Source organism: Lonchura striata, chromosome 39 (assembly GCF_046129695.1).
Source record: "Lonchura striata isolate bLonStr1 chromosome 39, bLonStr1.mat, whole genome shotgun sequence".
Lineage (NCBI taxonomy): Eukaryota > Metazoa > Chordata > Aves > Passeriformes > Estrildidae > Lonchura > Lonchura striata.
The window spans coordinates 1,094,346-1,116,401 of NC_134641.1; the positions used below are offsets into that span (position 1 = coordinate 1,094,346).

General features: G+C 57.2%; 3 protein-coding genes across 4 annotated transcripts in view; all 3 read right to left on the reverse strand.

Moving 5' to 3' along the window:
- Positions 1-2,183, reverse strand: part of TGM1 (transglutaminase 1) — a 41,951-nt gene extending 39,768 nt beyond the window's left edge. The window contains exons 1-2 of the mRNA XM_077789908.1: positions 2,133-2,183; positions 1,869-2,066 (exon numbers count right to left, since the gene is read on the reverse strand). Of these exons, the coding sequence (XP_077646034.1) occupies positions 1,869-2,066; positions 2,133-2,183 (249 nt within the window). The remainder of the gene's footprint in view (positions 1-1,868; positions 2,067-2,132) is intronic.
- Positions 2,184-3,053: 870 nt separating this feature from the next.
- Positions 3,054-12,054, reverse strand: LOC110481130 (protein NDRG2-like). 2 transcript variants are annotated; one of them, XM_077789940.1, is made up of 15 exons: positions 12,008-12,054; positions 11,822-11,867; positions 9,479-9,581; positions 9,284-9,404; positions 8,458-8,520; positions 8,315-8,375; positions 7,331-7,417; positions 6,284-6,340; positions 5,800-5,894; positions 5,497-5,541; positions 5,008-5,059; positions 4,856-4,903; positions 4,562-4,597; positions 4,427-4,478; positions 3,054-3,558 (listed from the first exon to the last, which is right to left on the reverse strand). In XM_077789940.1, the coding sequence occupies exons 2-15, from the start codon at positions 11,861-11,863 to the stop codon at positions 3,419-3,421; spliced, it is 1,002 nt and encodes a 333-aa protein (XP_077646066.1). In that variant the 5' UTR covers positions 11,864-11,867; positions 12,008-12,054; the 3' UTR covers positions 3,054-3,418. The 2 variants fall into 2 exon arrangements, with proteins under 2 accessions (XP_077646066.1, XP_077646067.1); XM_077789941.1 differs by having other exon boundaries at positions 12,018-12,027.
- A 2,649-nt stretch (positions 12,055-14,703) lies between these two features.
- PNP (purine nucleoside phosphorylase) lies at positions 14,704-21,850 on the reverse strand. The gene is made up of 6 exons (XM_021549601.2): positions 21,815-21,850; positions 19,984-20,147; positions 18,206-18,309; positions 17,239-17,414; positions 16,200-16,381; positions 14,704-14,984 (listed from the first exon to the last, which is right to left on the reverse strand). Exons 1-6 carry the CDS (start codon positions 21,823-21,825, stop codon positions 14,704-14,706), a joined length of 918 nt encoding a protein of 305 aa, XP_021405276.2. The 5' UTR covers positions 21,826-21,850.
- Positions 21,851-22,056: the final 206 nt, after the last annotated feature.

Here is a 22,056-nt window from a genome sequence, read left to right on the forward strand (position 1 = left end):
ACCCTAACCCTAACCCTAACCCTAACCCTAACCCTAACCCTAACCCTAACCCTAACCCTAACCCTAACCCTAACCCTAACCCTAACCCTAACCCTAACCCTAACCCTAACCCTAACCCTAACCCTAACCCTAACCCTAACCCTAACCCTAACCCTAACCTAACCCTAACCCTAACCCTAACCCTAACCCTAACCCTAACCTAACCCTAACCCTACCCTAACCCTAACCCTACCCCTAACCCTAACCCTAACCCTAACCCTAACCCTAACCCTAACCCTAACCCAACCCTACCCTAACCCAACCTAACCCTAACCCCGACCCCTAACCCTAACCCTAACCCTACCCTAACCCACCTAACCCACCCTAACCAACCCTAACCCTAACCCTAACCCTAACCCTAACCCTAACCCTAACCCTAACCCTAACCCTAACCCTAACCCTAACCCTAACCCTAACCCTAACCCTAACCCTAACCCTAACCCTAACCCTAACCCTAACCCTAACCCTAACCCTAACCCTAACCCTAACCCTAACAACCCTAACCCTAACCCTAACCCTAACCCTAACCCTAACCCTAACCCTAACCCTAACCCTAACCCTAACCCTAACCCTAACCCTAACCCTAACCCTAACCCTAACCCTAACCCTAACCCTAACCCTAACCCTAACCCTAACCCTAACCCTAACCCTAACCCTAACCCTAACCCTAACCCTAACCCTAACCCTAACCCTAACCCTAACCCTAACCCTAACCCTAACCCTAACCCTAACCCTAACCCTAACCCTAACCCTAACCCTAACCCTAACCCTAACCCTAACCCTAACCCTAACCCTAACCCTAACCCTAACCCTAACCCTAACCCTAACCCTAACCCTAACCCTAACCCTAACCCTAACCCTAACCCTAACCCTAACCCTAACCCTAACCCTAACCCTAACCCTAACCCTAACCCTAACCCTAACCCTAACCCTAACCCTAACCCTAACCCTAACCCTAACCCTAACCCTAACCCTAACCCCTAACCCCTAACCCTAACCCTAACCCTAACCCTAACCCTAACCCTAACCCTAACCCTAACCCTAACCCTAACCCTAACCCTAACCCTAACCCTAACCCTAACCCTAACCCTAACCCTAACCCTAACCCTAACCCTAACCCTAACCCTAACCCTAACCCTAACCCTAACCCTAACCCTAACCCTAACCCTAAACCTAACCCTAAACCTAAACCTAACCCTAACCCTAACCCTAAACCTAACCCTAAACCTAAACCTAACCCTAACCCTAACCCTAACCCTAACCCTAACCCTAACCCTAACCCTAACCCTAACCCTAAACCTAACCCTAACCCTAACCCTAAACCTAAACCTAAACCTAACCCTAACCCTAACCCTAACCCTAACCCTAACCCTAACCCTAACCCTAACCCTAACCCCTAACCCTAACCCTAACCCTAACCCTAACCCTAACCCTAACCCCTAACCCTAACCCTAAACCTAAACCTAACCCTAACCCTAACCCTAACCCTAACCCTAACCCTAACCCTAACCCCAAACCCTAACCCCAACCCTAACCCTAACCCTAACCCTAAACCTAAACCTTGCCTTTCCCTCATTTTTGGGCTCCTAAACCGTTTCTTTGTGCGATTTTCCACATTTCCAGATCTTTTTCCCACTTTTCGGCTCTTTCGCCGACTTTGGTCACTCCCCCCCCAATTTCCGAGCTCCCCGATCCCATTTTCGCCCTTTCTTCCCTAATTTTTGGGCTCTTTTCCCATTTTTGGTCACTTTCCCCCCATTTCCGCAATCCCCCATCCCGATTCCGGGCTCCTCGTCCCACTTTTTGGCCTTTTTTTTCCCGTTTTTTACCTTTTTTCCCCCATTTTTCGGGGCTCTCGCCTGGCACATTTCCCGAGTCCGCTCCCTCATGGCGGCCGCGCACGCGCAGGAGCGACCACAGAGACGGTCCATAGAGATGAATGGGAGGTCCTCCAGGAGCATAGAGACGAGCCGGAAGTTCCGTGAAACCATAGAGACGAACCGGAAGTCCGCCGAAAACCATAGAGACTAACCGGAAATTATTTAAAACCATAGAGACGAACAGGAAGTCCGCCGCAAACCATAGAGACTAACCGGAAACTCTTTAAAACCATAGAGACGAACCGGAAGTTTGCCAGAAACCATAGAGATGAGCCGGAAATTCTATAAAACCATAGATATGAACTGAAAAGCGTCCAGAAACCATAGAGACGAGCCGGAAGTTCAATTTTTGTGGAGAAATGACGGGAGACAAGCCTATTTCTTAAATAGATTTCTATTCTATTTTATTACATTTTATATTTTTATACATATCTTAATAGATTGCTTCCATATTTCTATAGATAGATTTCTATTTCTAAAAGGTTTATATTGCTTAAAATAAACCCCTGCCTCTATCCAAGTAAAAATCTTTTAAAAAAAACCCTTTATTTAAACTCCATTTAAATTTATTTATATTTTTCGCATTTATAGTCAAATTTACATTTTAAATGTAGATTGATGTATGGTGTTATTTGTAGTCTATCTCTTCCTAATACTATTTTTATTTCTATTTTATATTTTTATATATATCTGTATACATTGAATATATATTTCCATATTTAGAACGATATCAAAATAAAACATATATTCATACTTTTTCCACTAAAGCCTCCCTCTAACCAAATAAAAACAATAAAAAAGCCCTTTCTATAAACGATACTTGAATATTTATGTATTTTTTTCATCATTATAGTCACATTTGCATTTCTACTTTGTATTGATGTTTTTATAAATATATATTATATATAATGAGGTAGCAAGATTGATAAATTTTTATTTAAATTCTATTTCGTATACACTGCTAATTCGGCTCCCTTTGTCTCCTTTTCCACAGCAGATCTCTCCCAGGTTTCCCTGAGTCCTCCCAGCGGCCCCAGTTCCCTCCCAGTCTGCCACCCAACATTCCCGCTTCCCTCCTGATTTTCCCAGTTTCCCTCCCAGTGTTCCCAGTGCAGGTACGGGACACAGTAGAAGTGGTTCTGTAACTGCTTTGAGCCTTTATTGCCACTACGGGAAGGCTCTGAGGGTTCTCGGGGATGGTGGGGAGGGATGCGGGGGTCCCAGGGGCGTCACTCTGGGGTCTGGAGGTCCCAGATGGATTCTGGGAGGGGGCCATGGAGTGTTCAAGGGCGTCTCTCAATGGTCACATGGGGAGGGGTCCCAGGGGCATCCCAGGGTGTCCTGGTGACCACTGGGGGGTACCAGGGATCCCTTGGGGCTCCTGGGGATCATTCAGGGGGTCCCAGAGGGTTCAAGGTGGGTCCCTGGGGGATCTTTCTGGGGGTCGCAGGGGTCAGGGGGATTTTCCAGTGAAGATCTGGGGGGGATGGGGGAGTCCCTCAGGGGCTGGTGGGGGGAGGGACGGCCCCTCCCCCAGTGCTGCCACGGCTCAGGGTCCGGCTGCGGCCGCGCTCGCCCTCCCCCACGGTGACGGAGCCGGTGCGGGAGCGGGACAGGCGCGTCATGGCGGAGGCGGCCACTGTGGGAACACCGTCCTTGGGCCACGCCCCTTCCCTTTCTAGACACGTCCCTTTCTCAGCAAGCCACGCCCCTTGCGTGAACCACACCCATTTTCTCCAGGCCTCGCCCATTCCCAATTCAACAACGCCCATTCCCTGTTAAACCACACCTCTTTATGTAAACAACACCCAATCCCCATTAAACCACACCCACTCCCTGTTAAACCACGCCCATTCACTGTTAAAGCACGCTCATTAATGCAAACCACGCCCACTCCCTGTTAAACCTCACCCATTCCCTGTTAAACCACACCCCTTTATGTAAACAACACCCAATCCCCATTAAACCACACCCACTCCCTGTTAAACCACGCCCATTCACTGTTAAAGCACGCTCATTAATGCAAACCACGCCCACTCCCTGTTAAACCTCACCCATTCCCTGTTAAACCACACCCCTTTATGTAAACAACACCCAATCCCCATTAAACCACACCCACTCCCTGTTAAACCACGCCCATTCACTGTTAAAGCATGCTCATTAATGCAAACCACGCCCATTCCCTGTTAAACCTCACCCATTCCCGGTTAAAGCACGCCCCTTTATGTAAACCACGCCTATTCCCTGTTAAACCACATCCCTTTATGTAAATCACACCCATTCCCAGTTAAACCCCGCCCATTCCCATCAGGCCACACCCATTTTCTGCAGACCACGCCCCTTCTTTCTTATGCCACGCCTCCTTTATTTAGCCACACTCCCTTGGTCCCAAGCCCTGCCCCATCCTCAAGCCACGCCCCTCCCCAGATCACACCCTTTACCCCATAGGCTCCTCGTGTTTGTGCATATTAACGAGCCCCTCATGCATATTAATGAGCTGTACTCACTGTAGCCCATGCCCTGCAGGAAGTACTTGAGGGCCTCGGTCAGCCGGCTGGGCTGGGGGGCAGGGGCGTGGTCAGCGGTGACCCCGAGTGGCCACGCCCACCCTGCTGACCCCCCCGTGACCTCTGACCCCTCACCTGGGCGATCTGCGGCTGCCCGCCCCCGTCGGCCATCTGCGGGAGAGGATCGGCCAGTGGTCACTCAGCGGTCACTCAGGGTCACTCAGAGTCACTCAGGGGACACTCAGTGGTCACTCCGTGGTCATCGGTCACTCAGGGGTCACTCAGGGGTCAGTGGTCACTCAGCGGTCACTCAGGGTCACTCAGGGTCACTCAGGGTCACTCATCGGTCAGCAGTCACTCAGGGGTCACTCAGGGGTCACTCAGAGTCACTCAGGGTCACTCGGCAGTCACTCAGAGGTCAAAGGTCACCTTCAGGAAGGACGTCTGCGTCGGGTCCAGTTTGGCGTTGCACTCCACCTTGGGGGAAGGGCCGAGGGTTGGGGCGGGGTCAAGGGGTCAGGGCGGGGTCATCCGGCCACGCCCCGAGTGACCACGCCCCGCCCCGCCCCTCCCCCACTCACCACAGCGTCCTCGTGGGGGGCGTTGTCACCGACCACCAGCAGGACCGGGCAGCTGCAGGGATCAGAGGTCACCCGGGGGTCAGAGGTCAATCGGGGTCAAGGGGTCACTCTGGGGCCAAGGGGTCACTCAGGGGTTAAGGGGTCACTCAGGTGTCAGTGGTCACTATGGGGTTACTGAGGGGTCACAGGTGTCAGTGGTCAGTTGGGGTCACTCAGGGGTCACTCGGGGGACAGTGGTCACTCAGGGGTCACTCAGCGGTCACTCAGTGGTCACTCAAGGGTCAGTGGTCACTCAGGGGTCACTCAGTGGTCACTGAAGGGTCAGTGGTCACTCAGGGGTCACTCAGCGGTCACTCAGTGGTCATTCAAGGGTCAATAGTCAGTTAGGGGTCACTCAGGGGTCACTCGGGGGTCAGTGGTCACTCAGGGGTCAGTCAGTGGTCACTCAAGGGTCAGTGGTCACTCAGGGGTCACTCAGCGGTCACTCACCGCAGGCTCCCGGCTCCGCTCCGCTCCAGGCCCAGGTCGGCGCGGCTGAGGAGGACAAGGGGGGGCGGGGCAACACTTTAGCCCCGCCCACCATGGCCACACCCCTTTGTGCCCCCTCCCCCTCCCGGGACACGCCCACTGCCGGGGCCCCTCCCTCCCCTTTGGCCACGCCCCCGGCTGTAACCCCACCCCTAGACCCACATGGCCACGCCCAGGCCACGCCCCAGGGCCACACCCTCCAAGGCCACGCCCCCGGCCACGCCCCCGGCCACGCCCCGGCCACGCCCCCGGCCACGGCCTCACCTGGTGTACATGGCCCAGAGCAGGGCGGGGTTGGGCGTGGCCGCCAGGTGCTCCCGGACCCGCCGGACGGGGGGAGGGGCGGCCGCCAGCTCGTCCTGCAAGAGTGACCCCGGAGTGACCCAAAACTGACCCCGGAGTGACCCCAGAGTGACCCCGGAGTGACCCCAGTGTGACCCAAAACTGACCCCAGACTGACCACCATGAGTGACCCAAGAGTGACCCCGGAGTGACCCCAGAGTGACCCAAAACTGACCCCAGAGTGACCCCAGTGACCCCAATGTGACCCCAGTGACTCCAATGTGACCCCAGTGACCCCAGTGACCCCAGAGTGACCCCAGTGACCCCAGTGACCCCAGAGTGACCCAAGTGACCCCAGAGTGACCCCAGGGACCCCAGAGTGACCCCAGAATGACACCAGTGACCCCGGAGTGACCCCAGGGACCCCAGTGACCCCTCCAGCCCCCCGGGCTGACCCCCGCCCCACCTGGGTGAAGAGGTGGCCCAGGATCATCTCGTTCGTCGACGTCGTCAGCCCCGACAGCTGGGGGAGGGGCGGCGTTCTGAGACCCCCGCCCCGGCAGAAACACCCTAAAAACCACCCCAAAATCCCCCCGGGATAACCCAAAAATCCCCCCCAAAAAAACTCCAAAAATCCCCAAAATCCCCCCGAGATAACTCAAAAATCTCCCCCAAAAAAACCTCCAAAATCCCACCCAAAAAACCCCCAAATCCCCCACAAAAACCCTCAAATTTCCCCCAAAACCCCTCAAAATCCTCCCCAATAAATCCCCCATAATCCCCCCCCAAAAACCCAAAAAAAATCCCCTCCTCCAAAAAATCCCTCATAATCCCCCATAAAAATCCCAAAAAATCCCCCCAGAAAACCCCCATAACCCCCCCCACAAAAAAAGCCCCAAAAAACCCCAAAATCCCCTAAAATGCCCCAAACCCCCCCCAAAATCCCCTGAAAATACTCCCCCAAAATCCCCTCAAAGAACCCCCCCAAAATCCTCCCAAAAAACTCCCATAATTCCCCAGAAAAAAAAAAAAGAAAAAACTCCCCTCCCAAAAAACCATAACACCCCAGAAAAAAAAAACAAACCAAACCCCGCCCAAAAAAAAATCCCCCAGAAAAAAAATTAGAAAAAAAATCCCCCCCAAAAAACCCCAATAATCCCTTGGAAAAAAAAGGGAAAAAACACGCCAAAAATTCCACCCAAAAAAACCTCAAATCCCCCAAAACCTCCCAAAATCCCCTGAAAATAATTCCCAAAAATCCCCTCAAAAAAACCGCCAAAAATCCCCTCCAAAAATCCCAAAAATCCCCAAAAACCCCCCAAAATGTTCCAGAATTCCCCTGAGCCCCACCCTTGGCCACGCCCACCCCAGGCCACGCCCACCCACTGCCCCGCCCACCCCAGGCCACGCCCACCTCTGTCACGCCCACCGCTTGGCCACGCCCAACCTCGTAGCCACGCCCACCCCTGGCCACGCCCACCCGTGGCCACGCCCACCCCGAGGCCCCGCCCACCTTGCTGGCGGCCCAGTCCATCCAGCCCTTGGCGCGGGGGTCGAGGTTCACCAGCACCAGCCCCTCCACGGCCTCGGGGTGCAGCAGCTGGGGGACCCCGGAGTGACCCCAAAACCCCCCAGAATCCCCCCAAAAATCCCCCCAAAAATCCCCCAAAAACCCCCCAAAAAACCTCCCACGAACCCCCCAAAATCCCCCCAGAAAACCATCCAAAACCCACCGAAACCACCCAAAATCCCCCCAAACCCTCCAAAAAAACCTCCCAGAACCCCCCAAATCTCCACCAAATAAACCTCCGAAAAAGCCCCCAAAATCCCCCCAGGAAATCATCCAAAACCCACTGAAACCCCCCAAAATCCCCGCCAAAAAAACCTCCCAACCCCCACCCAAAAAACCCCCAAAATCCCCCCTGAAAACCATCCAAAACCCCCTAGAATCTCCCCAAAAAAACCCCCAAAAAAACCTCCCAAAACCCCCCAAAATCCCCCCCACCCTCCCCAAAAAAACCTCCCAACCCCCGCCCAAAAAACCCCCCAAAAACCCCCAAAATCCCCCCAGAAAACCATCCAAAACACACCGAAACCCCCCCAAAATCCCCCCAAACCCCCCCAAAATATCCCAACCAAATAAACCCCCAAACCCCACCCCAAAATCCCCCAAAACTGACCCCAGAGTGACCCCAGTCCTCCCAGTCCTCCCAGTTCCCTCCCAGTCCCTCCCAGTTCCCTCCCAGTCCCTCCCAGTCCCTCCCAGTTCCCTCCCAGTCCTCCCAGTCCCTCCCAGTTCCTCCCAGTCCCTCCCAGTTCCCTCCCAGTTCCTCCCAGTCCCTCCCAGTCCCTCCCAGTCCCTCCCAGTCCATCCCAGTCCCTCCCAGTTCCTGTCCAGTCCATCCCAGTTCCTCCCAGTTCCTCCCAGTCCCCCCCAGTTCCCTCCCAGTCCCTCCCAGTCCCTCCCAGTCCCCCCCAGTTCCCCTCCCCCACTCACCCCGAACTTGGCCAGCACGAAGGCCCCGGCCCCCACCCCCACCCCGACGATGCTGCGGATGCTGCGTGGTCAGAGGTCAGAGGTCAGGGAGGTCAGGGAGGTCACGGCCTGACCCCTGACCCCCCCTCCCCTCCCCCACTCACCCCAGGCCCTGCAGGACCCCCGGGAGGGCCTCGGCCAACTGCTCCAGGGAGGGGTACTGGTACCTGCGGGGTCAAAGGTCAGGGGTCACGGGGTCGCTCGGGGTCGCTCAGGGGTCAGGGGTCAGTCAGGGGTCACTTGGGGGTCGAGGGGTCACTCCTGGGTCACTTGGGGGTCAAGGGGTCACTTGAGGTCACTCGGGGGTCAGGGGTCAGTCAGGGGTCACTTGGGGGTCGAGGGGTCACTCGGGGTCGCTCGGGGGTCAGGGGTCAGTCAGGGGTCACTTGGGGGTCGAGGGGTCACTCGGGGTTGCTCGGGGGTCGAGGGGTCACTCGGGGTCGCTCGGGGGTCAGGGGGTCACTCAGGGGTCAGGGGGTCACTCAGGGGTCACTCAGGGTCACTGAGGGGGAGGGGCATTACCCGGGGGGGGGGGTTGGTGGATTTTTGGGGTTTGGGGCTTTGGGGGTTTTGGGGATTTTTTGGGATTTTTGGGGGGGATTTTGGGAGGTTATTGGGGGGTTTTGAGGGGTTTTTGGGGTTTGGAGGTTTTGGGGATTTTTGGGGATTTTTTTGGTTGGTTTTTGTGGATTTTTTTGGGGTTTTGGAGGTTATTGGGGGGTTTTGAGGGGTTTTTGGGGTTTGGAGGTTTTGGGTATTTTTGTGGATTTTTTGGTGGGTTTTTGTGGATTTTTTGGTGGGTTTTTTGGGCGGGTTTGGGAGGTTATTGGGGGGTTTTGAGGGGTTTTTGGGGTTTGTGGGTTTTGGGGTTTTTTTTGGTGGGTTTTTCTGGATTTTTTTGGTGTTTTTTGGGGGTTTTTGGGGCGTTACCCCGGCGGGTAGGGCGGCGCGCCCTCCTCCATGCCGGGCGGCTCCAGGTGCGCCAGGTGGAAGCTGCGGGAGATCTCCTGCATCTCCGGGTGCCCGAAGAGCTCCGAGAAGCACGTCAGGTCTGGGGGGGAGGGGAGGGTCAGCGGGGTGGGGGAGGGGCGTGGGGGGCGCGGGGGGGGGGGGAGGGGGACTCACGCGTGTGCCCCACGTCCGGGAAGGTCACCAGGGCGGGGCGGCCGGGCCGGGGGCACCCCGAGACCCAGGCGTGGAGCACCCCGAAAGGCGTCTCCAGGAGGTGCTGGGGACGGGGGGACAATCAGCAAAGCAAGGAAAGATACCCCAAAAACACGGGGCTCGCACCCGCCAAAAATCCGGGGATTGCACCCAAAAAAACGGGGAACGAGCGCCCCGAAAATCCGGGGTTTGCACCCAAAAAAAATGGGGAATGAGCGTCCCGAAAATCCGGGGATTGCACCCAAAAAAACCGGGGAACGAGCGCCCCGAAAATCCCGGGATTGCACCCAAAAAAAACGGGGAACGAGCGCCCCGAAAATCCGGGGTTTGCACCCAAAAAAACAAGGCACGAGCGCCCCGAAACTACGGGGTTTGCACCCAAAAAAACGGGGCCCGAGCGCCCCGAAAATCTGGGGTTTGCACCCAAAAAAACCGGGGAACGAGCGCCCCGAAAATCCGGGGATTGCACCCAAAAAAACCGGGGAACGAGCGCCCCGAAAATCCGGGGATTGCACCCAAAAAAACCGGGGAACGAGCGCCCCGAAAATCCGGGGATTGCACCCAAAAAAACAAGGCACGAGCGCCCCGAAACTCCGGGGATTGCACCCAAAAAAACGGGGCATGAGCGCCCCGAAAATCCGGGGTTTGCACCCAAAAAAAACAGGGCATGAGCGCCCCGAAAATCCGGGGTTTGCACCCAAAAAAACCGGGGAACGAGCGCCCCGAAAATCCGGGGTTTGCACCCAAAAAAACGGGGCCCAAGCGTCCCAAAAATCTGCAAAACAACACAAAAAAACCCCGGAACTCAAGTACCCCAAAACTCCGAGATTTGCACCCAGAAAAACCAGGGCACAATCCCCCCAAAAATCCGGGGTTCACACCCAAGAAACAGGACCTGAGTCCTCCAAAAATCCCTTCTTTGTCCCCAAAATCGATGGATTCTACACTTCTTGCCCCAAAAATCCCCAGTTTGGCCACAAATCCCAAAGCTCTGCCAAAATCCTCCCTTTTATCCCCAAAAACTTACCTTTTATCCCAAAATCCTCCCTTTTATCCCCAAATCCTCCTTTTATTTCCAAAATCCTCCCTTTTATCCCAAAAATCCTCCCTTTTATCCCCAAATCATCGTTTTTATCCCCAAAATCCTCCCTTTTATCCCCAAATCCTCCTTTTATTTCCAAAATCCTCCCTTTTATCCCAAAATCCCTCCCTTTTATCCCCAAATCCTCCTTTTTATCCCCAAAATCCTCCTTTTTATCCCCAAATCCTCCTATTTATCCCAAAAATCTCCCTTTTATCCCCAAATCCTCCTTTTTATCCCCAAAATCCTCCTTTTTATCCCCAAATCCTCCTATTTATCCCAAAAATCTCCCTTTTATCACCAAATCCTCCCATTTATCCCCAAAACTCTGCTCCCATATCACCAAATCCCCAAATCCCAATTCCTCCTTCCCCTCCCCAAAATTCCCTCATTTTTCTCCCCAAAATTCCCCCTTTCCCCCCCATCCAAAATTCCCCATTTCCCCCCCAAAATTCCACCCCAAATCACCGAATCTCACCCCAAATTCCCGGAGTCCAGATCCCCCATTTCCTCCCCAAATTCCTCTTTGTCCCCAAAATCCCCAAATCCCCAAAATCTCAAATCCCAAAATCTCAAATCCCAAATCCCCAAATCCCCAAACTCCCCAAATCCCTAAATCACCAAAATCTCAAATCCAAAAATCCCCAAATCCCCAAAATCTCAAATCCCAAAATCTCAAATCCCAAATCCCCAAATCCAAAAATCCCCAAATCTCCAAATCCCCAAAATCCCCAATTCACCGAAATCTCAAATCCCCAAATCCCCAAATCCAAAAATCCCAATATCCCCAAAATCCCCAAATCCCAAATCAAAAATTCTCAAAATCCCCAAATCCCCAAAATCTCAAATCCCAAAATCCCCCAAATCCCCAAAATCTCAAATCCCAAAATCCCCCAAATCCCCAAACCCCTCGCCCCAAATTTCCCCAATTATTTCCCCAAATTTCCCGTTTTCCCCAAATTTCCGCAATTTCCCCAAATTTCCCGTTTTCCCCAAATTTCCCCAAATTTCCTCAATTCCCCTCCCCAAAATCTCGCCCCTCCCCCTCCCGCCCCTCCCCCCACGCGGCCACGCCCTGAATTTCCCCCCTCCCAAAAATCCCCCAAACCCCCGGAAATCCCGGGAATTTTGGGGAGGGGGCGGTGGGGGAGGGCAGGGGGCGGCGTGGGGGGAGGGGTGGGGGGTGCCCGCCCCTCCCCCACCCTTCCCCTCCCCCCCCTCACCTTGACCTCCGCGGGGGGAGGGGCGGCCTCGTGCAGCTCCATGACCCTGGAATTTCGGGGGGGGAGGGGGGGAGGGGGGCGAGGTCAGAGGTCACGACCCCCTCCCCCACCACCCCCCACCGCGCCCCTCCCCCACCCCCCCACCCCGCCCCTCCCCCACCCCCCCAAATCCCCCGGGGTCGGAACCTGCGGCCACCTTGAGGCGCCCTCTGAGAGCCCCTCCCCCCCCGGCCCCTCCCCCACCCCTCCCCCACCCCGGCCCCTCCCCCACCCCACCCGGCCCCTCCCCCCACCCCCGCCCGGTTCCCACGGGGTGGGGGAGGGGCGCGGCCCCAAAATAGCCCCGGGCCGCCGCCGCCCCTCCCCCCACCCGCGCACCCCTCTCATTACTTTAATTAAACACTCCGCACTCATTAACGCCCGTCCGGCTTTTAATTAACGTCACTCGACTCTTAATTTAAGTTTTTTCCGACTTTTAATCGAGTTTCTTTCGCTTTAATGAACTTTTAATCAACTTCTTAATCAACGTTTCCCCCCCCGCCCTCATTAAGGCCACGCCCCCTCCCCTCATTAATTACTCGTTCATCAATCAATTAACTGGCCTGCAGCGATGGGAGGGGCGCCTGGAATGTAAACGAGCTGGAACGATTCGTTAATGAATCAATTAATGAACCGTGCAAAGGAGAACTGGGTTGGCTAATTAACCTCCGATCGTTGATTAATTAAACCTCTGGGGTTAATCAAGCCCCTGAAAGCAGCAGCCTCAATCAGGATAATTAATCGGGATGATTAATTGGCCTTTGCTAATTATTTGCGGGCGTCATTAGCATTGATTAATTAATTGATGGCGATTATTAGCCCTGAATTAATTAATCTGTGGGGAAAATGAAGCACTAACAATTAGTTGGGGGGCTGATGAATTTTGAATAAATTATTGGCCTGGGCTAACTAATCATTAGACATTAATTATCCTGAGTAATCGATTGAGAAGCGATATAGCCTTAAATAATTAATTGCAGCAGCTAATTAATAGTTAGTAACAGCACTAATGGACCTGGAGTAGTTAACAGGGTGGGCTAATTAATCCGGGACAATTAAAGGATTAATTAACCTGGAATGATCAATGGCGCTCTACTGCCAGGAATAATTAATGGAATGAGACTAACGAACCTGGAATGATTATTCAAGGGGATTAATTAGCCTGGACTAATCAATCAGTCGATTAACTGCGTACCTCGCCCTGAGAGTTCACCGCTCATTAACGGGCGCTAATTAATGCGCTGGGGAGACGCACACAGGACGGATGTGGAATTAATTACATGGGGGTCACACGGGAATTGATTAATTGCATGGGAATTAATTAATTACGTGGAACTAATCACACAGGAATTAATTCATTACATGGGAATTAATTAATTACACGGAACTAATCACACAGAATTAAGGCAAAATCCAGGGGGGACAAAGACCGGGACAACACGGAATTAATGAGTTGGGATTAATTAATTGGGATTAATGATTTGGGATTAATGACATGGGACTGATGATTTGGAATTAATGACATGGAATTAACGACACGGAATTAATGACAGGGATTAATGAATTTGGATTAATGACATGGAATTGATTATTCGGAATCAATGACACAGAATTAACGACACGGAATTAATGACACGGAATTAATGACACGCGATTAATAACACGGAGTTAATAACAGGGCAGTAATGACACGGAATTAACAAGTTGGGATTAATGACGCGGAATCCATGACGCGGAATTTCATGGATTCCCAGGGAATTAAGGCAAAATCCAATCCACGGGAACGACACGGGAATGTCATGGGAATGTCATGGGAACGTCATGGGATTCCCGGGGGATTTCCTGGAGATTCCCGGGGGATTCCCAAGGATTTCCAGGAATTCCAGGGGATTCCCAGAGGATTCCCCGGGGGATTCCCAGGGCATTCACAAGGGGATTTCCCAGGGGATTCCCGAGGGAATTCCCAGAGGATTCCCAGGGTATTCCAAAGGGGATTTCCCAGGGGATTCCTGGTGATTTACAGGTGATTTCCCGGGGGATTCCCAAAGGATTTCCCAGGGGATTCCCAAGGGATTTCCCCAGGGATTTCCCCAGGGGATTCCCAAAGGATTTCCCAGGGGATTCCCACGGGATTTCCCAGGTGATTTCCCGGGAGATTCCAGAGGGATCCCCACAGGATTCCCAAGAAATTCCCAGGGGATTCCCAAGGGATTTCCCCAGGGGAATCCCCAGAGCATTCCAAAGGGATTTCCCAGGTGATTTCCCGGGAGATTCCAGGGGGATCCCCACGGGATTCCCAGGAAATTCCCGGGGGATTCCCAAGGGATTTCCCCAGGGACTTTCCCAGGGGATTCCCAAGGGATTTCCCAAAAATTCCCAGGGGATTCCCAAGGGATTTCCCCAGGGGATTCCCCAGGGATTTCCCAGGAGATTCCAGGGGGATCCTCACGGGATTCCCAAGAAATTCCCGGGGGATTCCCGGGGGACCCCCACGGGATCAAGGCACCGCCTGGAGTTGCAGGGACGACACGGAACCGCCCGTGCGTGACGTCACCCCCCCCCGGATGTGACGTCACCCCCCGGATGTGACATCACACCCCCAGATGTGACGTCACACCCCAGATGTGACGTCACCTCCCCATGTGTGATGTCATGCCCCCAGATGTGACGTCACACCCCAGATGTGACATCACCCCCCGGATGTGACGTCACCTCCCCATGTGTGATGTCATGCCCCCAGATGTGACGTCACCCCCAGATGTGATGTCACCCCCCAGATGTGACGTCACCCCCCTGTATGTGACGTCACCCCCCGGATGTGACGTCACGCCCCCCGGGTGACGTCACGGCGCCTCGGGCCCGGCGCGGCGCCGCCCGGGCTGGTCCAGCTGCGGCGCCAGGGCCAGCAGCAGCGCCCGCAGGTGCCGCGCGCCCTCCTGCGCCGCCGCCAGCACCTCCTCGTGCCCCGAGTGCGCCGCGGCGGCGGCGGCGGCCTCGGCCTCGGCCTCGGCGTCGTCGTCGTCGTCCAGCTCGTCGGCGGGCGCGATGTTGGTGATGAGCGACAGCCCCAGCACGCGCAGCCCCAGGTGCCGCGCGGCCGACGCCTCCGACACCGTGCTCATACCTGCGCGTGGGGAAGGGCGGGCGTGGGTGGGCACGGGGGCACAGCGGGGCGTGGCCGGGCACGGCCAGAGGTACACCTGGGCATGCCCAGATATATACCTGAGCACACCTGGGCACACCTGAGCACACCCAAATATACTCCTGAGCACACCTGAGCACACCTGAGCACACCTGAGCACACCTGGGCACACCCAAATATACACCTGAGCACACCTGAGCACACCTGGGCACACCCAAATATACACCTGAGCACACCTGGCACACCTGGGCACACCCAAATATACACCTGAGCACACCTGGCACACCTGGGCACACCCAAATATACACCTGAGCACACCTGAGCACACCTGAGCACACCCAAATATACACCTGAGCACACCTGGCACACCTGGGCACACCCAAATATACACCTGAGCACACCTGAGCACACCTGAGCACACCCAAATATACACCTGAGCACACCTGGCACACCTGGGCACACCCAAATATACACCTGAGCACACCTGAGCACACCTGGGCACACCTGACCACACCCAGACATACACCTGGGCACACCTGAGCACACCTGGAGACACCCAAACATACACCTGGGCACACCTGAGCACACCTGGACACACCTGGACACACCTGGGCACACCCAAACATACACCTGAGCACACCTGGACACACCTGGGCACAGTCAGACATACACCTCAGCACACCTGGGCACACCTGGGCACACCCAGACATACACCTGGGCACACCTGGGCACACCTGAGCACACCTGGGCACACCTGAGCACACACCTGGGGTGCGCTGACCCCAAACTCAGGGGGGTTTGGAGTGATTTGGGGCTGCTTTCCGACTTTTTTGGGGCTGTTTTAGGGTGATTTGGGGCTGTTTGGGGCTGGATTTGGGGTGATTTGGGGCTGTTTTGGGGCTGGATTTTGGGCTGGATTTGGGGTCACTTTGGGGTTGGATTTGGGGCTGGATTTGGGGTCACTTTGGCTGGATTTGGGGCTGGATTTGGGGTCACTTTGGCTGGATTTGGGGCAGAATTTGGGGCTGGATTTAGATCTGGATTTGGGGTCACTTTGGGGCTGCATTTTTGGGTCTGATTTGGGTCTTTTTCGGGACTCTTTCAGGATTTTTTCGGGACTCTTTCAGGATTCTTTCGGGACTCTTTTGGGATCTTTTCGGGGCGGATTCGGGGCCCCCTCCCCGCCCCTCTCCTCACCGACGGCGTCGGCGCCGACGCGCCGCAGGTACCGGCACTCGGCGGGGGTCTCGTAGCTGGGGCCCCCCACGCCCACGTAGACCCCGGAGCGCGCCCGCAGCTCCTTGGGCGCCAGCGCCAGCGCCAGGCGCCGCAGCGCCGGGTCGTAGGCGTCCAGCATGGACGGGAACCGCGGCCCGAACCTGCCGGGGCACGGCACCGGCCGTCCTCACCCCGGAACCGGCCCCGTCTGCCTCAAATTGTCAATTCTCACCCCAAAACCGGCCCCGTCTGCCTCAAATTGTCAATTCTCACCCCAAAACCGGCCCTGTCTGCCTCAATCTGTTCGTTCTCACCCCAAAACCGGCCCCGTCTGCCTCAAATTGTCAATTCTCACCCCAAAACTGGCCCCGTCTGCCTCAAATTGTCAATTCTCACCCCAAAACTGTCCCCGTCTGCCTCAATCTGTTCGTTCTCACCCCAAAACAAGCCTGCCCCACCTACCCTCCAAATCCCCCTTTTTTTCACCCCAAATCCCCTTTTATCCACCCCAAATCCCTCCTTCTCCCCCCAAATCCCCCTTAATTTTCACCCCAAACCCCTTTTTCCACCCCAATCCCCCTTTCCCCCCCCAAATCCCCCCTTTTTCACCCCAAATCCCCATTTTGTTCCCTTTTTTTCACCCCAAACCCCCATTTTCACCCCAAATCCCCCCCTTTCCCCATTTTTTCACCCCAAATCCCCATTTTTCCCACAAATCCCCCCTTTCCCCCCCAAATTCCCCTTTTTCACTGCAAACCCCCTTTTTTTCACCCCAAATCCCCATTTTTCACCCCAAATCCCCCTTTCCCCCCCAAATCCCCATTTTTTCACCCCAAACCCCCTTTTCCACCCCAAATCCCCCTTTTTCTCACCCCAAATCCCCCTTTTTCTCACCCCAAACCCCCTTTTTCACCCCAAATCCCTGTTTTTTCACCCCAACCCCCCTTTTCTCACCCCAAACCCCCTTTTTGCACCCCAAACCCCTTTTTCCCCCTGTCTCCCCCCAAACCCCGCGCACCGGTCGTCGTTGGCCCCCACGAGGGGCGAGCGTCCGGCCAGGCCGGGCAGGTCGATGTGGTCGCGGATGACCAGGAGGTGGCCGGGCTCCAGTCCCGGCCGGAGCGAGCCGGCGGCGTTGGTCAGCACCAGGGTGTGCACGCCCAGCAGGGCGAGCGTCCGAACCGGGATCACGAGCTGGGGAGGGGCCAGGGAGGGTGTGGTCAGCACCAGGGTGTGGTCAGGGTGTGGTCAGGGCGTGGTCAGCACCAGGGCATGGTCAGGGTGTGGTCAGCACCAGGGCGTGGTCAGGGTGGGGTTAAGGGTGTGGCCAGGGGCGTGGCTAAAGGATCGGTGTGGGGAAGATGGGGGCAGGGAAAGGGGGCGTGTCCCAGGTGTCGGCTTGTCCCCAGGTGTGGGTGTGTCCCCAGGTGTGGGCGTGTCCCAGTTGTGGGCGTGTCCCCAGGTGTGGGCATGCCCCAGGTGTGGGCGTGTCCCCAGCTCTGGGTGTGTCCCCAGTTGTGGGCGTGTCCCCAGGTGTGGGCGTGTCCCAGTTGTGTGCGTGTCCCCAGGTGTGGGCGTGTCACCAGGTGTGGGCGTGTCCCAGGTGTGGGCGTGTCCTCAGGTGTGGGCGTGTCCCAGGTGTGGGCGTGTCCCAGGTATGGGCGTGTCCCAGGTGTGGGCGTGTCCCCAGGTGTGTGGATCCCCCCAGGTGTGGGCGTGTCCCCAGGTGTGGGTGTGTCCCCAGGTGTGGGCGTGTCCCCAGGTGTGGGCGTGCCCCAGGTGTGGGCGTGTCCCAGGTGTGGGTGTGTCCCCAGGTGTGGGCGTGTCCCCAGCTCTGGGCGTGTCCCAGGTGTGGGCGTGTCCCAGGTGTGGGCGTGTCCCCAGCTCTGGGCGTGTCCCCAGCTCTGGGCGTGTCCCCAGGTGTGGGCGTGTCCGAGGTGTGGGCGTGTCCCAGGTGTGGGCGTGGCCCCGTGACCCCGCCTCACCTGGGTGGAGCTGTACCCCTCGTACAGGTGGAACCGGCCCTGCAGGATGGCGCAGGGGGCGGAGCCCAGCCGGCCGACGACCAATCGCCCGGCGTGGCCCGGCACTGGGGGCGGGGCCGGGGGTCACCACGCCCACTCCGAGCGCCAGGTGAGCTCCGGCCCCGCCCCAAACCCCCAAAAAACCCCAAAACCACCCCAAAACTGCCCCAAATCCCCCCAAAACCAGTGCTCCCAGTCCCTCCCAGTCCCTCCCAGTGCTCCCAGTCCATCCCAGTCCCCCAATTGCTCCCAGTTCATCTCAGTGCTCCCAGTCCCTCCCAGTGCTCCCAGTAACACCCGTAACCCCGGTCTGTCCCACTCCCCCCAGTGCTCCCAGTCCATCCCAGTGCTCCCAGTCCATTCCAGTCCCCCCAGTCCCCCCAGTGCTCCCAGTCCATCCCAGTGCTCCCAGTCCATCCCAGTGCTCCCATTGCTCCCAGTACATCTCAGTGCTCTCAGTCCCTCCCAGTGCTCCCAATGCTCCCAGTCCATCCCAGTGCTCCCAGTGCTCCCAGTAACCCCCATAACCCCGGTGACCCCGGTCTGTCCCAGTCCCCCCAGTGCTCCCAGTCCCTCCCAGTCCCTCCCAGTGCTCCCAGTACCGGTGCTGCGGGGGAAGTGCGGGATGTCGCGGTAGTCGAAGCTCTGCGCCTCGCTCAGCTCCCAGTGCTCCCAGTAACCCCCGTAACCCCGGTGACCCCGGTCTGTCCCAGTCCCCCCAGTGCTCCCAGTGCTCCCAGTCCCTCCCAGTCCATCCCAGTACCGGTGCTGCGGGGGAAGTGCGGGATGTCGCGGTAGTCGAAGCTCTGCGCCTCGCTCAGCTCCCAGTGCTCCCAGTGCTCCCAGTAACCCCGGTGACCCCGGTCTGTCCCAGTCCCCCCAGTGCTCCCAGTGCTCCCAGTCCCTCCCAGTCCATCCCAGTACCGGTGCTGCGGGGGAAGTGCGGGATGTCGCGGTAGTCGAAGCTCTGCGCCTCGCTCAGCTCCCAGTGCTCCCAGTGCTCCCAGTAACCCCGGTGACCCCGGTCTGTCCCAGTCCCCCCAGTGCTCCCAGTGCTCCCAGTCCCTCCCAGTCCATCCCAGTACCGGTGCTGCGGGGGAAGTGCGGGATGTCGCGGTAGTCGAAGCTCTGCGCCTCGCTCAGCTCCCAGTGCTCCCAGTAACCCCCATAACCCCGGTGACCCCGGTCTGTCCCAGTCCCCCCAGTGCTCCCAGTCCCTCCCAGTCCCTCCCAGTGCTCCCAGTACCGGTGCTGCGGGGGAAGTGCGGGATGTCGCGGTAGTCGAAGCTCTGCGCCTCGCTCAGCTCCCAGTCCATCCCAGTGCTCCCAGTAACCGCCGTAACCCCGGTGACCCCGGTCTGTCCCAGTCCCCCCAGTGCTCCCAGTCCCTCCCAGTCCCTCCCAGTGCTCCCAGTACCGGTGCTGCGGGGGAAGTGCGGGATGTCGCGGTAGTCGAAGCTCTGCGCCTCGCTCAGCTCCCAGTGCTCCCAGTAACCCCCGTAACCCCGGTGACCCCGGTCTGTCCCAGTCCCCCCAGTGCTCCCAGTGCTCCCAGTCCCTCCCAGTCCATCCCAGTACCGGTGCTGTGGGGGAAGTGCGGGATGTCGCGGTAGTCGAAGCTCTGCGCCTCGCTCAGCTCCCAGTGCTCCCAGTAACCCCGGTGACCCCGGTCTGTCCCAGTCCCCCCAGTGCTCCCAGTCCCTCCCAGTGCTCCCAGTCCCTCCCAGTGCTCCCAGTACCGGTGCTGCGGGGGAAGTGCGGGATGTCGCGGTAGTCGAAGCTCTGCGCCTCGCTCACGTCCTGCGCCAGCGCCCCCAGCCCCGAGCCGCACACCAGCGCCACCCGCGGCTGCTCCCGGAACTGCGCCTGCAGCCAGCGCGCGGCCTCGGCGCACGCCTCGAAACTGGGGGGGACAGGCGCCAGTTAGGGACCAGTACGGACCAGTATGGACCAGTATGGACCAGTACGGACCAGTTAGGGACCAGTATGGACCAGTTAGGGACCAGTACGGACCAGTTAGGGACCAGTACGGACCAGTACAGACCAGTTAGGGACCAGTATGGACCAGTACGGACCAGTAGGGACCATTACAGACCAGTTAGGGACCAGTATGGACCAGTTAGGGACCAGTATGGACCAGTATGGACCAGTTAGAGACCAGTATAGACCAGTTAGGGACCAGTACGGACCAGTTAGGGACCAGTACGGACCAGTATAGACCAGTATAAATTGGCATGGACCAGTACAGATTCCTACGGACCACCATGGACCAGTATGGACCATCATAGACCAGTATGGACCAGTATGGACCATCATGGACAAGTATGGACCATCATGGACCAGTTAAGGACCATCATGGACCAGTATGGACCAGTATGGACCAATAGGGCACCAGGATGGACCAGTATGGACCAGGATGGACCAGTTTGGCACCAGGATGGACCAGTGTGAATTAGTGTGGCATGAGGATAGACCAGTATGGACCAGTTTGGCAGCAGGACGGACCAGTACGGACCAGTACAAATTACTAAGGACCATCATGGACCAGTATGGACCAGTATGGACCATCATGGACCAGGATTGACCAGTATGGACCAGGATGGACCAGGATGGACCACCATGGACCAGTGTGGACCAGGATGGACCACCATGGACCAGTGTGGACCAGGATGGACCAGTATGGACCATCATGGACCAGGATTGACCAGTATGGACCAGGATGGACCAGGATGGACCACCATGGACCAGTGTGGACCAGGATGGACCACCATGGACCAGTGTGGACCAGGATGGACCAGTTTGGCACCAGGATGGACCAGTTTGGCACCAGGATGGACCACCATGGACCAGTGTGGACCAGTATGGACCACCATGGACCAGTATGGACCAGGATGGACCAGTTTGGCACCAGGATGGACCAGGATGGACCAGAATGGACCACCATGGACCAGTGTGGACGAGGATGGACCACCATGGACCAGTGTGGACCAGGTTGGACCAGTACGGACCATGATGGACCAGGATGGACCAGTATGGACCAGTATGGACCAGGATGGACCACCATGGACCAGTGTGGACGATGATGGACCACCATGGACCAGTGTGGACCAGGATGGACCAGTATGGACCAGTATGGACCAGTGTGGACCAGTTTGACCCCCGGGACCCCCCGGATGACCCCGGGATGACCCCGGGACCCCCAAAATGCCCCCATCCCCCCCCAACCCCTCCCGGCCGCCCGACCTTGACTCTCGCCCCGCGGCCGGGCCCGGGGCCAGGCGGACTTGGGACAGGGCGGGCGCCGCCCCGCCCCACCACAGAAACCCCAAAAAACCCCAAAAACCCCAAAAATCCCCCAAAATCCTCCCCCCTCCCCTCCATCCTAACTGGGGGGGGTCTTTAATCCCCCTGGCCACGCCCTCTGAGCGCCGATTGGCCGCGCCGGCGGCGCCAGACCCACCGCCCTCTTTCCCATTGGGCGATCCGCCTGCCCCCGCCCCTCCCATCGCCAAAAATGCCCCGAAATCCCCGGAATTCGCCCCAAAATCCGCCCCCCCCTCCCGGTCTCACCTCCCGTCCATCCCGGCCGCGTCTGCGCCGCCGCCCCGGCACCGCCGCTTATAAACGGCCCCGCCCTCTGACGTCACCCGCCCCCGAGCCTCCGCCAATCAGCGGCCGCGCCGCCCCGCGCGCCGTCGCCATGGCGACGGCCCGGCGGGGGCGTCCACCAATGGGAGCGCGGCGCGCGGGGGAGGCAGCCAATGGGAGGGCTCGGAGAGGGGGAGGCGGTGGTGGGAAATCACGTGAGGGCG